Genomic DNA, 17446 nt, shown 5'->3' on the forward strand with positions numbered 1-17446 from the left:
GGGTGGTGATTGGTGGAAGATAGGCAACCGAAGCAACGAATCGCTGGGGAAGTAGTAGGCTATGGCGCGAGACCGTAGGACCGTGGTCCTTGCAAGGACCGCCCCGCACTAGTTGAAAGGTGATAAGAAGTGAGGACCGCCGCCGGTCTTCCCCTCTGGGACGGTCTTCGGTTCACAGCTAAAAGACCGTCGGACCGCGGTCCAGACCGGTCTTCAGCGCGGCACTAGTTATAACGTCTGAATTTAAAAAAAGTCCAATAGAATATTTGGGGACCCCGATAGCTCAGTTGATAGAGCACTCTCTTTATACGCAAAGGGCCAGAGATCGATCCCGGGTGCAGTCGATTTTTTTCTGAATCCCTGTCTACTCAGCAATGAATGGGTAGCTGAGTTTGTTAGATCTGGCGAAAAGTCACCATCGACCCCTCTTATCACCTCATCCACCCCCTCTTATTATAACTTCACGTCTCTCTCTTACTCTTCAATGCTCGCTGCCCTCTAATGTGTGTGTGTGGGGGGGGGGGGGGGAGGGGGGGGGGGGGGGGGGGGGTAGGAGTTGCGTGTGTGTATCAACGCCACGAACAACTCGATCAACGCCTTGGGCGATGCCATTATCTCCGTTAATGGGGATAAATTTCAAATTTTATTAAATTATCGAAGTAACAATGAAGTACGGTGAGCAAATAAAGAAGGCATCACCCCTCTTCTCTAATTAGGTTACAATTTGAATTGAGTGTGACTACTCCGTGTGTTTTACTCCTGTAGGCCACGGTTTTCATCGTGTAGCGGTCTTTAACGGTTCAAGAATGAACGATCCCACGCTCTAAAAGGTCAAACCGGTTCGAATTTCCAACAGTCTCTCAGGAATGTTCAATGTCGAAAAGGACCGGTCCTTGCGGTCTTCATTTCCCAAGGACCGTAGGACCGTGGTCCTTAAGCTTGCCAAGGACCGCCCCGCACTACATTACAGCAATAACAATATTTTGAGGCGTCCTCTATCATCCGTTGTAAAATTGCAGCTGTTCAAGGAATATTTTTCTCCCGCACTCATAATTTGGCTTTACCAAAAAAAAAAAAAAAAATGATAATAAAATAAAATAAAAAAGGCAAAACAATGTTTAAAAAAAACACCCCCAAAAGCAAACAACAACAAAAAATACAAATGATATCCTCCTGACCACAGTGATAATTCTTAATATCAAAAAAAAATTATTAAATTCGGGAACCAATAGTAATAAAAAAAAAAAACAAGAACAAAAGAAAAACAAAACATTTTGATAAGAAATAATAGAGGCGAGGTCATTGGGCTCCTCCTGCGTTTGACATTTCGAACTTTAATTTGACATATTCCAGTCTAGAGTTAGATCAAGGCTACTCATTATCACTTCTCATTAGATCAAGGCTACTAATTTAGCTATGACTATGAAAATTTTTGTTTTCTATTTTTGTAGGAAATACTACTCTTAAATCAAAGCCCTATCTCCACTGAGTAAAAATCTTTTTGAATTTTGAAAATCCATTAATATATAACAAAGTTATGCAGTTTCAAATGTGTCATTCATTTGGATGACTCACAAAGAGAAAAAAAATACCGAAAATATGGGACGCTTTTTCTGCGTTTTATTCTGGTTTGTGGCTGTATCTCGTTTAATACGTGGAATTAGATATTAAAACTTGGCAATTTTATGGCAAAATTATCAGAAAATATGATGAAGACATCAGAAGAGTTCTAACTTGTATAGTTTTAGAGCTGTATGGCTAGGGTCAACTATAATTTTGTTTTAAAATATACATAATATTGATCATTTGGAACTTTTCCGAAGTGTAATTTTGTGTCTACAACCCATACAAATGACACGAAAAATGCCTGCTAAATTATTATCAACCAGTCCAGTGAGAACATGGCTGATGTTGTTTCTAGTATTTATTTGAGAGAGAGAGTTGTGTTAATCTACTCGTACTATCCATATGACATAACAATGAAACAATACCTTGATTAGAAAAAAAGCGCGCGAGGATTTGTGTCATCGGTCATCCGTCGCGAACAAGATTGCCCGATGGCCACGTGTGTGGCCAAATATATAATTTTGTTTCTTTTATTAAATTTTATTCATCTATTTTTGTCTCAGTGACATTTATCCTAGTCTATTCAATTTTTTGTTTGTTAAAATTTAGTTCATATTAAGTGAGCCAGTCTTAATAGTGAAAGCCATATGATTTTCTATTTAGCCACTTTTGAAGTCGAATTTGGTCAGGTTATAGTCTAGCCATCTGGCAGCCTTGCCTCGCTCACGTCATTTTCGTGTCGTGCGATGAGGGAACAAAATGGCCGTCTCAATATTTTCACTCATTAAAATGCAAATTGGGTTGATGTTTTGTGAGAATACGGGAAAAGTACTTATCATAATCCAATGAAATTTGAAATATAAATAGAAGAAATGTGCATATATAACCTTGTGAGCGACAAAATCTCTCCTCTTTGTAGTTTTAGAAATATTGTACTCCAAAGAGTAAAAATCTATTTTTAACGGTCTTCTGGTAATCGTACGAGTTTTGTCGCTTGACATAATCTAAAATGACCTCGTTTCTAACTGTGTGCTAACTTTCAGTCAAATTCATCGATAAACAGCGTCGTAATTAATTTTTTTAAATGGCATGTACGGAACAGCTTCGTCCCATATTTTGTCGCGAATTTGGGCACTTCGTGCGCGAAAAAGAGGCCCAAAGATTTGTGCGGGATAGTCATTGCTAACTAATTATACCATCTCTTGTGGATCCAATAACCATCGATTTGATCTTGAAATTTTCTATTGAACAACCAAGAACTGGACTAGACTTCTGCATTCAAAATGGTATGAAATACGAACTTTGAGTTTTTTTGCAATATGAGAAAAGAAGTAATAAATATTTTAACAAATAAAGTTAATTTCTACCACCTAGATCATCCCTCCGCCACATGCCCAATTCCTTGTAGTGTGGCCGCTTGCGTGCCTTTTTGGTCCGGAGGGCTATTATAGCTGGAGCTCAGGCTCCTATCAGGTTCAATCATGCTGGGCGGGCCAAAAGGTAGAGGCCAGACTAATTTGGGTGCAACGTGCAGGGGAGACCCGTCAACCGTTGAAGGCAGCAGCTCATCTAGAAGGAGGACACTTCGACAACAAAACCTGGAAGGATTTGACTCAACAGCCTTGGATGGCAGCTCATCTAGAAGGAGGACACTTCGACAACAAAACATGGGAGGATACGACTCAACAGCCTTGGATGGCAGCTCATCTAGAAGGAGGACACTTCGACAACAAACCATGGGAGGATTTGACTCAACAGCCTTGGATGGCAGCTCATCTAGAAGGAGGACACTTCGATAACAAACCATGGGAGGATTTGACTCAACAGCCTTGTATGGCAGCTCATCTAGAAGGAGGACACTTTGACAACAAACCATGGGAGGATTTGACTCAATATCCTTGGATGGCAGCTCATCTAGAAGGAGGACACTTTGACAACAGACCATGGGAGGATATGACTCAACAGTCTTGGATGGCAGCTCATCTAGAAGGAGGACACTTCGACAACAAAACATGGGAGGATACGACTCAACAGCCTTGGATAGCAGCTCATCTAGAAGGAGGACACTTCGACAACAAATTATGGGAGGATTTGACTCAACAGCCTTGGATGGCAGCTCATCTAGAAGGAGGACACTTCGATAACAAAACATGGGAGGATTTGACTCAACAGCCTTGGATGGCAGCTCATCTAGAAGGAGGACACTTCGACAACAGACCATGGGACGACATGGCTTAACAGCCGTGGATGATTGCTAATCTAGAAGAAGGACACTTTGAAAACACACCATGGAAGGATATGACTCAACAGCCTCGGATGGCAGATATATAGGAGTGAACCTCCGAAATATATCCTGGCTTTCCAGGTTTGGGGGTTGGACGTGGAGCTAACAACCCCAATCTGTCAAAAATCAAACCAACAGTCAGCCTTATATATACAACTGAAGCACCAAGGGGATAAGTAAGTAAGTTTATCCCGTTTACAGAATAGCGCTTTGAGACGATGGGTTATATAATATAATATATATTATTTTATCTTGTTTACAGGGACCAAATCCAATACAAACCTACTTTTAAATGGTATTATTATTATTTTCGCAGGTCAGGTCACACCGTAGACCTACAATAATATCTGCCCTCAGCCATGCTGTTATCTGCTAGTATAAACTCATTAGTACTTCCAATTAGGTTTTCCGAGTTCCCTCCCTTCCAGGAATCTATGTTTAGCCACGCCTTATCAATCCTCCGTTCTTATTTTGGTTCTTCTTATCGACAAAACCTTTATTAGCAGTTTTCATAGTGACTTTTTAAATTTGGGAATTGCTTTTGCTATTGTTTTTATTTAATGGGGGGAGGGGGGGGGGGGGGGGGGGGCAGTGGAAGGAGGGATGGGTCTTTTCTTGTTTAGCTCCTATGGGATTTACTATTATCTTGAACTTGTTGTTTAAGTCCAATTATATCATCATCATCATCATCATCATCATCGTCATCATCATCATCATCATCACTACCACCACCACCGCTATCACCAAAACCATCATCATCATTGCTATCACCCTCGTCATCTTTATCATCATCACTACCACCACCACAACCATGACTGCCAACTCCTTCATAATTTGATTTTTCATCACCTATTTAGGAGTGTCAGTAAGAAGACAAGAGTTGTCTTTCTTGTGGGTGGATGACTTCCCTTTGTTTCTTCCAAGAGAGGATGGAGGTTGGTAATCCTTCCTTTATTTGATATTTTTACAGCCTAGAACTGATATACAATGTGTTTTTTTTTTTCTTTATCGACACATTTCAAGTTTGAATAACTCGAAAGCTAAACAAGATTTCATCAAACGGGTATTTGCGACGAGTGCATAATGTATTTAAGGTATGCTTGATATACATTTTAACACTGTGCACCATTTGGTAGCTGAGTCGTGATGCCATGAGTAGAAAATGGTAATTTTGAAATAAATCGTAATTTACAGTGTGTTTGTTTTTAATCGTTGACACATTTCAGGTTTGAATTAATAACTCAAGAACCGTTGCAACACCATCAATTTGGTTTTCAAAATAGTTATCCAAATTATTACATTTTTTTCTTCTGTTATTTTGCTTGTGATCATGTGTATTCGCAATAGTCCGATTTAAAGCCGATTTTGAATGACAAGCTGCAAGCTTCTCTCGAGCTCGCCCTACGTCTTTTGTTACATGAGTATGTGACAGAGCGAATGGCTTCTCTTATTCTTGTCTTCAGGTGATGCGTGTCTCTCATGGGGTTCTAAATACCCTTCTCTTCACAAATCCCCATAAAAAATGTCAAGTGGGGTTAGATCAGGTGATCTTGGAGGCCAGGATATTGGACCATCTCCACGGATCCATTGGTTTGGGAACTGTTCATTAAAAAAATTCCCTCATATGGAAACTCCAAGGGTTCCCATCATTGCGTCAAATCTCAAAATGCTACCGTAATCATCAGTACAATCAGTACTATATATATATATATATATATATATATATATATATATATATATATATATATATATATATATATATATATATATATATATATATATATATATATATGTATGTATGTATGTATATAATAGTTAAAACAAACCAAAGAATAGGTCAGATTGATGCATGAACATGTATATATATGTATAAACAAAAGGTCAAGTTGGTGCATACATAATATATCACCACAGACCTTGTTGCTCATAAACAAAGTTCTGAAAAAGCAAAATCTCATTCACCATTTACATACTTCAAAGCATGGCGTTCTTTATCAACACCAAGTTCCATCTCATATTTTTGATCGTGATACAGTGCAGTCCTGATAATTCGAATTGGGTGGGAAAAGCAAATGACTTCTATTTATCAGAATTCGATTTGTCTCCAAACAAGGGAAATAACTAAACCTGACTCCAGGTATCAGGGCTATACTACTCAGTCGCCATTACATGCCTCAGGGGTCTAGTTATTATTATTATTAGTCAGCTCAGTCATTAAAACGCGTGGGAGGGTGGATACGGAGAACAGGCAGTTCGTTATGACCTTCCAGAGTTTTTTTTTTTAGTGATGGGCAAGCACTTGCACTTCGAATAAAGAGAATAACGACTGTTCGTATTCGAATTAACCATGAATATTTTATATAGAAAAAGAAGAAAATAATTCATTACATCATATTTTCTTTGATTTAAAAGAAATTCGGTTAATCAGATTTCGAATTATCTGGACTGGACTGTATTTTATTTGAGTCATCAGAATTCATCATCATCATCGTCATTGCCTTTTTCACTCTGGGTCAGGGTATAGGCCACAGACAAAATGTTTCCATCCTTCTCTATCCTGAGCTAACTTTTTTTATCTTGTTCTGTGTCTTTTCAATTCTCTGTATCCTTTCGGCTTTGTCTGTTTTCCTTCATAAATTCTTTCATTGCAAAACGTCTTCAGTCGCTCAAGCTAAAAAAGGGATTTGATTTGTCTATCCGTGTTTCTGTAACAAAGAGTTTTACAGAAGGGGTGTTAATCCTTGATTGGGCAACCCCCCAAACCCGGAGGACCAGGTAGCTCAAAAAGGGGGAGTCACACACCATTAGTCGCCATTTAATACCCGCTGGCTTGGCATTGGGCTTTTCTTGCACTCTCTCAGTTGAGGGACCCCAGACACCACAGAATTACCCTGCCATAATATACATAATATACTTTTTTTGCGAGGATCGGTCACATAATATAATTATAATATAACATATAATTATATTATATATAATTATTATATAATTTGGTCATATTATTGTTTTTTTATCCCCAGGTGATGGTGTGGAATCCGCCCACCACCCATTTACAGCTCCCCATCCTGACGACGTAGATTTAATGGATTCAAAACCTGGCAAGGTGACGCCTAATGATGGTCATCCTTAAAATAAAGGAAATATAAAAATGTGCCATCACCGTCATCATCATTTTCTTCTTCTTCTTCTTCATCATCATCATCATCATCATCATCATCATCACCGTCATCATCATCATCATCATCACCACCACCATCATCATCATCATCATCACCATCGTTGTCTTCGTCGTCGTCTTCATCAACATCATCATCACCACCACCACCACTTCTACTGTCACCTGATAATGTAGATTTACTGGATTACAAGGTAACTGTTAATGATGGTTACTCTTGAAATTTAAAAATAAAATTATTATTAAATGAAAATACTCTTTAAAAATGGGGAAAAAAAATTCCCTTTATTCATTCTCAATGGGAAATTTGTCATTAGGGAAGACTGGAATATCCCAGGCTTCAGCAGCAACGTGGTGCTGCAAAGTGTGATAGGGCAAAATGACTTGCTGAAAGCCACACCACGCAGTGGTAGTCGAACTTGGTACCTGTTGGGTACGAAACAAAGACCCTTATATTCATCCCCAATGAGAATTTTTTTTTTCACGGTGTGTTCCAATATTATACATGAGTGGGAAAGGAGGTATAGTTTGTTGTAGTTTGAGGGTCCTAGTAGCCTAGTTGCAAGAGCACTTGCTTCACATGCAATGGGGCCGAGATCGATTCCAGGTGCCATCGAGATTATATTTTCTGATCCCTCCAGTCCACCTAGCAGTGATTGGGTAGCTGTTAGATCTGTTGGAAAGTATTTTTCAATAGACTACGTAGCATCCTATCCAAAGGGATAGCAATTGCTATTGTCTGTTTCACGCTATAGAAACTGGGATAAACTCCAGCTATGTTGTGGGCCTAATGGCTCTGAGAACTACTTTTTTTGTTGTTGTTGTAGTTTAATAAGTGAATACATCAATTCTTCTGACAAACATTTTTTATTCTTCAACTAAGATTTCAAGTTATTTTTTATTTATTTATTTTTTTAATTCATTTTTTTTTCTGTGCTTTTTTTCCCCCTTTGTTTGAATTTGTTTTGCTTTTGTTTTTTTTTGTTTGGTTATATTTTTGTTTGTTTGTTTTCCTTTCTTTTAAGACCTTGATTATATTATATTTCTTCAATAAACTATCTTTATCCTCTAACAACAATGATTTGATTAATGTCAAACTCAAGGTACAACCATACTGTTCATTTCTACTCGAAATCAATCAGAAGCTTAATTTTAAGATTTAAATTTTTAAAAATTTTTTGGATAACACTTTTAATTTCAGGTGAGAGGTTTACACTTTGACCTTGTCCTTAACGGAGCTGAGATCGGTGGGGGTTCCATACGAATACACAACTCAGCCATGCAGCGCTTTGTTCTCCACAATATTTTAAAGGTAATTTTGGAGATTGTAATGGTGATTGATTAAAATTTTTTAAAATAAATAAATAAAAAATGTAGCTTTTTTATATAGCGCAATATCCACTAAACATGCTCAAAATGCTTTACAAGGGGTCCCTGGCCAACAGCAACATTTAACGTGGAATGTGGGACATGATACCTTAAAGGCGATATAACAATTTTTTTCGGACAGAGATAACGCTGTTTATACCCGAGTACGGTGAGAGAGTGTGAGTAAAGAGCCTTTTCTAAGGACTCAACTATGCAACGAGCGAGGCTCAAACCCAGAACCTTCCGATCCAAAAGCGAGTGTCATACCACTTGACCACATAGCCGCACGATAAATATGAGTGGCTGTCCTTCTAATCCGGAACTCCACAATCCGGATGTCTCCATTTTCCTTACAGGTTGCCTGGTTATCTCATTCATCTGTAGTGTTTCATTCATCCTGTTTTATTGATAAAGGGTAAAAACGTTCTTTTGATCTGCTTTTGTAATTAAATTGAAACTTACATTCAATTTCACATTGTTATTTATTTGATCTGTTTCAGGAGGACTGTTCACAACTGGCCCACCTACTGGAAGCTTTGGACTCCGGTGTCCACCTCATGGTGGAATTGCTCTAGGTCAGAATTCTTGATTTGATTTGGCGGTTTATTTTCATTGGAATTTTGTGTTATTCTGACATGGCAGTTGTTTTTTTTTTTGGCATCGCGGCTGCGTTGTATCCGAAAAAAAAGTGCAAAATATCACTGATTTACATTGCGGCTGCAAATTCTGCAATTTTTAAACAAATTTTTGCAAATTTTCCAGATTTTGCAAAGATAAAAACAAATCTAAAAAAAAAAACAAAAACAATAATAATTTAAAAAAGGCAACAAAAAAAAAAAAGATGAATTTTTTTCTTTCTTTTAATTTGATAGCTCGTGTAGTTTCGTTTTTACTATCCCATTTCTTCCTTTTCACTTGCGCTGATATGACCTTACAATTTTTGCAAGCGATGTGATACCCTAAAAATTAAAAACAAACAAATACCTTTCTCTTTCATGAACTAATTATGGGTTTTTAGGAAAATTAATCACAAATTTGTGCAATTTTGTTGCAAATTTTTGTGTGCAAATTTTGCGGTTTTTAGCTTGCAAAATTTGGGATTTTGATTGCAAAATTTGGGAATGTTTTTTGCAAAAAACCACCATGTCAGTTTATTATTGGCTCAGTGGCACATCAGTAAAGTGTCTTCTCTCTTGTCACAAATGTCAAGCAATGTTAAGTGTGGTCATGGACTGGATGGCTTATTGAAAATTTAGTTTCATAATTTTACAAGAGATTACGTTAAATCATGACAGCTTGTTTGTTTAATTGAAGATTTAAATTTCTTAAATAGTGTTGAAAAATTGTTTGCCTTTTTCTGTGGCCTTGTGGTACCTATGACGCTCCTCTCCTAGGATTAAAAGTCCTGAGTTTGAATCCCGCTCGGAGTGGCACAAAATTAAGTACTTGGAAAAGGCTCTTTACTCACATTCTTCACTGTACTGAGGTTAAATAAAATGAGTACCTGCCATTGACAGCCTGGTCTCTGTCGGAAAAAAAATTGTCATTTTATTTTTGTACAATACAAGGGCTCGGTTATTTATTTTTTATAATTTATGTATTTATATTTTTTACTAAACTAGGTTATCTCAGTTTTTTGTGCATTAATTTGTTGTGGGTTTTTTTTTTTCTTTTCCACTCTAGGTTTGGACAGACTAATGGCTATAATGTGTGGAGCCAACTCCATACGAGATGTCATTGCATTTCCCAAAATCTCAGATGGGAAAGACCCACTCAGCAACGCCCCGTCATCCGTGTTGCCTTCAGAGTTGGAACACTATCACATACAACTCAGAAATGAATAGAACAAAGAAGGAAAATTACCAGCTAGACACCTATTCAGCAATGCCCCACGTCATCCGTGTTGCCTTCAGAGTTGGAACATTATCGCATACAACTCAGAAATGAATAGAACAAAGAAGGAAAATTACTAGTTAGACATCCATTCAGCAATGCCCCACGTCATCCGTGTTGCCTTCAGAGTTGGAACATTATCGCATACAACTCAGAAATGAATAGAACAAAGAAGGAAAATTACCAGCTAGACACCCATTCAGCAACGCCTCGTCATCCGTGTTGCCTTCAGAATTGGAACACTATCGCATACAACTTAGAAATGAATAGAACAAAGAAGGAAAATTACTAGCTAGACACCCATTCAGCAACGCCTCGTCATCCGTGTTGCCTTCAGAGTTGGAACACTATCGCATACAACTCAGAAATGAATAGAACAAAGAAGGAAAATTACTAGTTAAGACACTCACTCAGCAATGCCCCACGTCATCCGTGTTGCCTTCAGAGTTGGAACATTATCGCATACAACTCAGAAATGAACAGAATAAATAATGAACCGGGAAGCTGACATGGCACAAAAGCATGCATTTCACCACAAGACAGGGAGGAATAGCTATGAGTTGAAGAATTCTACAGTTGGAATATCAAAGCTTTTAATATTCCCTCCATTTTATATGTTGACTCCTCTGACTGTTGAATTTTCAGTCTTTTTCGTTTAAATTTAATCTACTTAATGGAGCAACCCGACTGCTAATGTAAAGCTTTCGGCAATTTCAGGATTTTAAAAGATGCAAGAAGGGTACATTAATATGCAACACTGTTATTCATTTTGCTTTGTATGAAGCTGAAGAAGGTGGTGATGATGATGATGATGAAGAAGAAGAAGAAGAAGAAGAAGAAGAAGAAGAAGAAGAAGAAGAAGAAGAAGAAGAAGAAGATGTGATGATGATGAATAGGAGGAGGAGAAGAAGAAGAAGAAGGAGGAGGAGGAGGAGAAGAAGACGAAGAAGGAGGAGGGAGTAGTAGAAGAAGGATTTTGACTATTTTTTGTATGTATTCAAGCATATGAATGGAAGAAGGAAAACAACAGACGAAAACGAGGACGACCAAAGATGACATGGAAAGTAAATGTCGACAGAGACCTTATAACAGGAGAGCTGACAGGGAATGATCATACATTTCACCACAAGACATGGAGTAATGGCAATGGCAAGTCTGGACGTCTCAATGTGTCAAAGACACAGGAGGAACTAAGGTCTAAGGTTTAACTCACTCAACCCTACTAACACCGACTATATCCGTCGTTTACCCGGGTTACTTTTACCAACATGCCTATTTGTTATATTTTTTCTGAGACATTATAGGCTTATCGAAGCTTATACTTTTAGTTTTTTGCATGGTAATGATAGTTGATAGTACACATGCTCATTTTTAATACATTTTTTCCAATTTAAAAAAGTCGTAAGAATCTCTAGGATTGAGTTGAGTGAAAGTTAAATAAGTATAGCAGCAATAGCATTTGTAGGACTGAACTGTTGAATGCACTGTCACTGCCAGCTGATGGTATTCCATCAACATCCACTCCTTGAAATCAAAGATGCTAAAGGTGACTGATCCTCGCTTTTAAAGGGGTCATATCTGGGTGGGGTTCCTGGCCTCCCATAGTGGGCAGGGAGGCACTTACTGTGTCTTCTATCCCCCTATATCCAGTGGCGTTTTGTGCTTACAGTAATAAGGTGGTGCCAGAATCAGAAGAAAATGGCTTAAAACATGCTATATTTGTAAATACACAAGAAAGAAAAAAAAATTAAAGAAAAGACTTACTCAAATAAGGAAGAGGCGGTATGTACCATTTCTCAGTGTTATTGTTTTATAAATGTTGTAATCCATTTTTTAAAAGATGGATGCGGTGCCAGGCATCAAATCAACCAATATAGCCACGCCCCTGCCTAGATCTGTTTTCCAATTTGCTTTTTGTCTTTGTCTTGGAATGAGATTACTTGGCTTTGACTTGGCCTGGCCGTAGTGCTTGGCTGAGAGGGAAACGGTCAAATGCATAGTTATTATTTTGGGAGATGATCTTTTTTTCCTTGTAAATCATCTCTCTGTTATGTATTGTTATGTTTATTTTGAATGTATAATGTAAGCATTTGAGTGTATTCCTCTTCGTGGGATCTTAAGCTGGTGTATGGGTGAGACATTTAGGTGGTCTCAAAGTACACTGATATATGCTCTTGGAATCTACATCTGTTCCCTATTTGAATCATTCCCCTTTGTCTTACCTTTTTCCTCAAGTCCTTTTAATTGTACATCTAGAATCTTTTCACTATCCAATGTTCTTCCTTTTTACTGGAGCTGATATGACCTGAATGTGTTGCAAGCGCCATAAAACCCTTAAAAACAAAACAAACAAATGGGCTCATATAGATAGAATGAAGTTTATGTCACTCGAGTCTTTGTTAATTTTTTTTTTGCCATCCGCGTTTTGAGTAATTCTCAATTAAATGTATTAACCAGACTATGAACGTTAATGGTCACACTTACACACAGAGTTTTGTGTGTTGATCCCTTATACTTCCGGATGGCAATGTTGTGAGCTTCTTAATTCTTTGCCAAGCGCATACTAGATATCTATAGTTGATGCAGTGCTTCCAATTATCTGCATTTTTATGAAAATCTGTACTTTCTGCAGACTTTTTGACTATCTCCTGTTAAGAGCACTGATGTATACATCTCTGTCTGTGATAAGTTATTCCATATTACAATATGTTTTCGGTTAGTTGCTATGATGTCTACATCAATTTAAACTTTGTCTATAAATTTTTGGTGTAAATAAAGTTTGATTTTTAAAAAAACGGGTCATAGTTATTGTGTGCAAGTCCTCGAAACATACTCTCAGGATATATATATATATATATATATATATATATATATATATATATATATATATATATATATATATATATATATATATATATATATATATATATATAATAATGTCGCTGCTCGACGCTCGAAGAAATAAATAACTATGTTGAAATTGAATGTAAGCTTCAATTTAATATGCGAAAACAGATAAAATGGATGTTTCAGGTTTGAATGAGCATTTTTATAGCGCAATATCCACTAAATGTGCTCACAGCGCTTTACAAGGGGTCCCTGGCCAACAGCAACATTTAACATTTAGGACGGGACATGGTGCCTGTTAGGCGATGTTACAATGTTTTTCGGACAAAGACAACGCTGTTAACGACCAGGTACTCTTTTTACACCTGAGTACGGTGAGAGAATGTGAGTAAAGAAAGGACTCAACTATACTCCGAGCGAGGCTCGAACCCAGGACCTTCCGATCCGAAAGCGAGTGTCATACCATTAGGTGGAAAATAGAGCTGCTAGAATGGTGACTGGTTGTGGGGTGAAAGAGCATGTACCCCCGATTTTAATATTTTTGCATTTGCTCCCTGTTAACAGCCGAATTATGTTCAAAATTTTATGCTATGCTTTTAAATGTTTTAATAAGACAGCTCCTGTTTACCTACATTAATAAGACAGCTCCTGTTTACCTACAAAACATGGTTAATCTCTATGTGCCGGAGAGAGAACTTAGATCCAGTGGTCAAGACCTCTTCCTGGTTCCTCGCTGTAGATCGTCTTTTAGTGAGAGATCTTTTAGCCAGTCGGTACCCGTCTTATGGAACCAACTGCCTTCATCCCTCAAAAAATGTCCGACATTTGAAAACTTTAAAAAGAAACTTCAAACTCATCTCTTTAGGAAATCATTTGATGTTTAACATTTCTTTTAGGCCTACATGTTATAGATATCCTAAATTTTCATCTTGTAGCACAGTGCGTGGTAATTAAATTACAAATTGATTGATGCTATTCCAATATGATAGATTTTATGCTTAAATTATCGATTTATTGTTGTGTTTTATTTGCATTGTAAAGCGCCTCTGAGCACATTGTGGATCTAGGCGCTATATAAATTCATTCATTATTATTATTATTATTATTATTATTATTATTATTATTATTATTATTATTATTATTATTATTATTATTATTATTATTATTATTAGACCAAATAGCCGCACTATCAACATATTAAAGAATAATTAACATCAACAAAACAGGATGAATGAAACAATGTTTTTGTTTATTCATCTTAACAATGCCACTACCACATATCTCATTCGTCTGTAGTGCTATGGCAATCAAAAAAAAAAAAAAAAAAAGGCGGTCCGGGGGAGTAGGCTATGATGACAGTAAAAAAAACATCCCCGTATAGCCGGGGTTTCTCGCTGGTTACTGTAGCGTTGCATGGACAGTAAATAGTAAAGCAACTTTGAATACATTATAACAACTTTAAAAAGAACAAAATACTAAACGCGTAATATTTCGGGCACAAAACCCTTCTTCAGCTAACAACGAAAACAAACAATGAAATCTCCCGTAGAGCCGGGGTTTCTCGCTGGTTACTGTAGCGTTGCATGGACAGTCAAAACTAAAGCAACTTTGAATACATTATAACAACTTTAAAAAGAACAAAACACTAAACGCGTTATATTTCGGGCCCAAAACCCTTCTTCAGCTAACAACAAAAACAAACAATGAAAACATCAATACATTACTAAAAAAAAAAAAAAAAACCCAGATCGCCCAGAGAAATATGCGGCACGTCCTTTCTGTTTAAAAATCTTATGTAAACCAAAAGAAGTGTTCGCCAGGTTACTAAGGAGTGCAAATTGAGCATATCAAACGATGCATAAAATCTGGTGCGTAAAAAAAAAGACACGAGTAGAAGTAGATGTCAAATATATCCGTTGAAATAAAGCATCATCATCATCATCTTCGTCATCATCATCATCACCATTGCCATCCTCATCATTCTTGCTACTCGTCGTCCTTCCTATCATCATCTTCGTCGTCATCATCATCACCATCATCATCATTCTTGTTACTCGTCCTCCTCCCCATCATCATCATCACCACTATCGCCACCATCATAATCATATGCACATTATGTTTGATGCTCCATGTATGACTTATGGACTTCAGTTTCAGACGGTTTAGTGTCATAATGACCATAATGTGGTGGATATTTGGTCTAGTGGTATGACACTCGCTTTCGGATCGGAAGGTCCTGGGTTCGAGCCTCGCGCTCGGCGCATAGTTGAGTCCTTGGAAAAGGCTCTTTACCCACTTTCTCTCACCATACACTGGTGTAAAATGAGTACAGGGCCGTTAACAGCGGTGTCTTTGTCCGAAAAATTGTTATATCGCCTAACAGGCGGCATGTCCCTTCCTATCACTTGTAAAGCGCTTTGAGCACATTTTTGGATATTGCTCTATATAAAGCTCATTAAAAAATGGTTTTAAGTGTAATTATTGAAATAGACCAGACCACTACTTAACCAATGGTCATTAAATTAGACAACGAATTAGTTCATTATCATTGATTGGTTTCTAGAATAGTAGAAATTTCATGCGGGTGTTATGTGGAAATCGCATTTAGTGAAATGCAATAGAATTCAACAGTCATGACGTCACTTCCCTCGTAATGACGCGTAATAACTTAGTAACTGGTTCTAAACTACCGGAACAGTGGCGGACGCTCTAATGAAATACTTCTCCGACGAGCATAAAAGTGTATCCGGCGGAGAAAAACATTATAAATCGGATCATGTTTTGACTTTTATACATTCTGATCACATGATATGTGAAAAAGTTCTAGCCAGCATGAAGAATAAAAAGTATCAATTTTCTTGTTTAGAACCAAGCCGCTCGTTGCTGGGCGTACGTGACATCAGACTATTGAGTCCTGTAAGAGAAGGATTGTTTAATTTGTATGAGAAAATTGTTGCGATGATGGGACAGACCGTGCATATCTATATCATCGCCATCGATTAATTTTACAAGTAACTTTAAAGTGGTTCTTTTGCATGCATGTAAAACGAAATATAACACTCTTGAGAAAGTCAATATGAATTCATATTTGGTTATACTCTCCTTCCGAGAGTGTGATAGCGATATATTGACTTAGGAATATTTCCTTTTAATTTTATAACAAGTGATCATGTTGATGATAAAACATTGTGAATGAAAAATATTATTTTTATCAAAATATGAAGAAATACATTATGAACACAGAATAAGTGCATGTATAAAATATTGTTAAAATGGCGTATGTCTTCAAAGATTTCTTCCAAATACACATAGAATAAGAAACTGTATCTTATCTTTTGTATTTTTTATAAATTTACATCTATATCACTTTGTATTATAAATACCTTTAGTTACAAAAAATGTGATGAACTGATTTCATCGATTATTGCTTTTAGTCTCATATTTTGATGTCATCAAAATTTGAATAACCAAATAACTCTTAACATTTTTATTTTAAAGATTTCGGTTAATTATTCTTTAATATATATATATATATATATACATTGTCGCCATAGATTCTCAACTTTGTGTTTATACATGTTCATGCATGCCACGTCTGTAAACGAATTTCCATTTTTTTTGGATGAATAAAGTATATCTTATCTTATCTTATCTTATCTTAATATATCTCTTTGTTCCAGCTTAACATTTATGTCAGTGCATGACATAATCAGTCGGATGGTGAAAATTTTGGATTTTCATATTAATCTTTATTTGAAGTAAATCAGGTGATTTTTCATGAAGTTATGGTCAGATGTATGGGAAAGGTATCCACCAACTTTACTCAATTTCCTACTTTTTCAACTTGACTAGATAAAATAAATATTTAGAAGTGAAACTAAGCTTTGGTATTTCCCGAAGATGTATAAAAAGGGTTCATTTAATCTTTTATGACAAGAACTCATTTTTGATAAAAATTGACTTTCAAACTAAACTTGGCAATATCTCAATTCAAACCTTTTTACCATCCGATTGATTATGTCATTCACTGTAACTGTAACATTTTACTTCCTTTCCGGCTGTGTATGTCTAATAAAGTCAAATATAAAGAAGAAAAATGACAGTTGTTTTGAACGATTTCGTATTATTTTTTCGGACCCCCCCCCCCCACAACACACACACACACACACACACACACACACACACACACACACACACAATTGGCATTGAAAATTAAAACCATCTGCCATCCATGCAATCCGTCTAAATTTTTATATACATGTGTATTTTGTGCGATACAACTTTTGACGAAAAGATTGAAAATTTATGAAATC

General features: G+C 36.8%; 1 protein-coding gene across 1 annotated transcript in view; it reads left to right on the forward strand.

The window, feature by feature from the left end:
- The window catches only part of LOC144979890 (aspartate--tRNA ligase, mitochondrial-like), a 59851-nt gene extending 49501 nt beyond the window's left edge, over window positions 1-10350 (forward strand). Inside the window, 6 exon segments of the mRNA XM_078927138.1 lie at window positions 4708-4785; window positions 6871-6953; window positions 8227-8337; window positions 8894-8936; window positions 8939-8968; window positions 10077-10350. Of these exon segments, the coding sequence (XP_078783264.1) occupies window positions 4708-4785; window positions 6871-6953; window positions 8227-8337; window positions 8894-8936; window positions 8939-8968; window positions 10077-10237 (506 nt within the window). The 3' untranslated portion in view covers window positions 10238-10350.
- Window positions 10351-17446: the final 7096 nt, after the last annotated feature.

Source organism: Berghia stephanieae, chromosome 9, assembly GCF_034508935.2.
Source record: "Berghia stephanieae isolate SIO BIC M18660-M18661 chromosome 9, UCSD_Bste_1.3, whole genome shotgun sequence".
NCBI classification, from domain to species: Eukaryota; Metazoa; Mollusca; class Gastropoda; order Nudibranchia; family Aeolidiidae; genus Berghia; species Berghia stephanieae.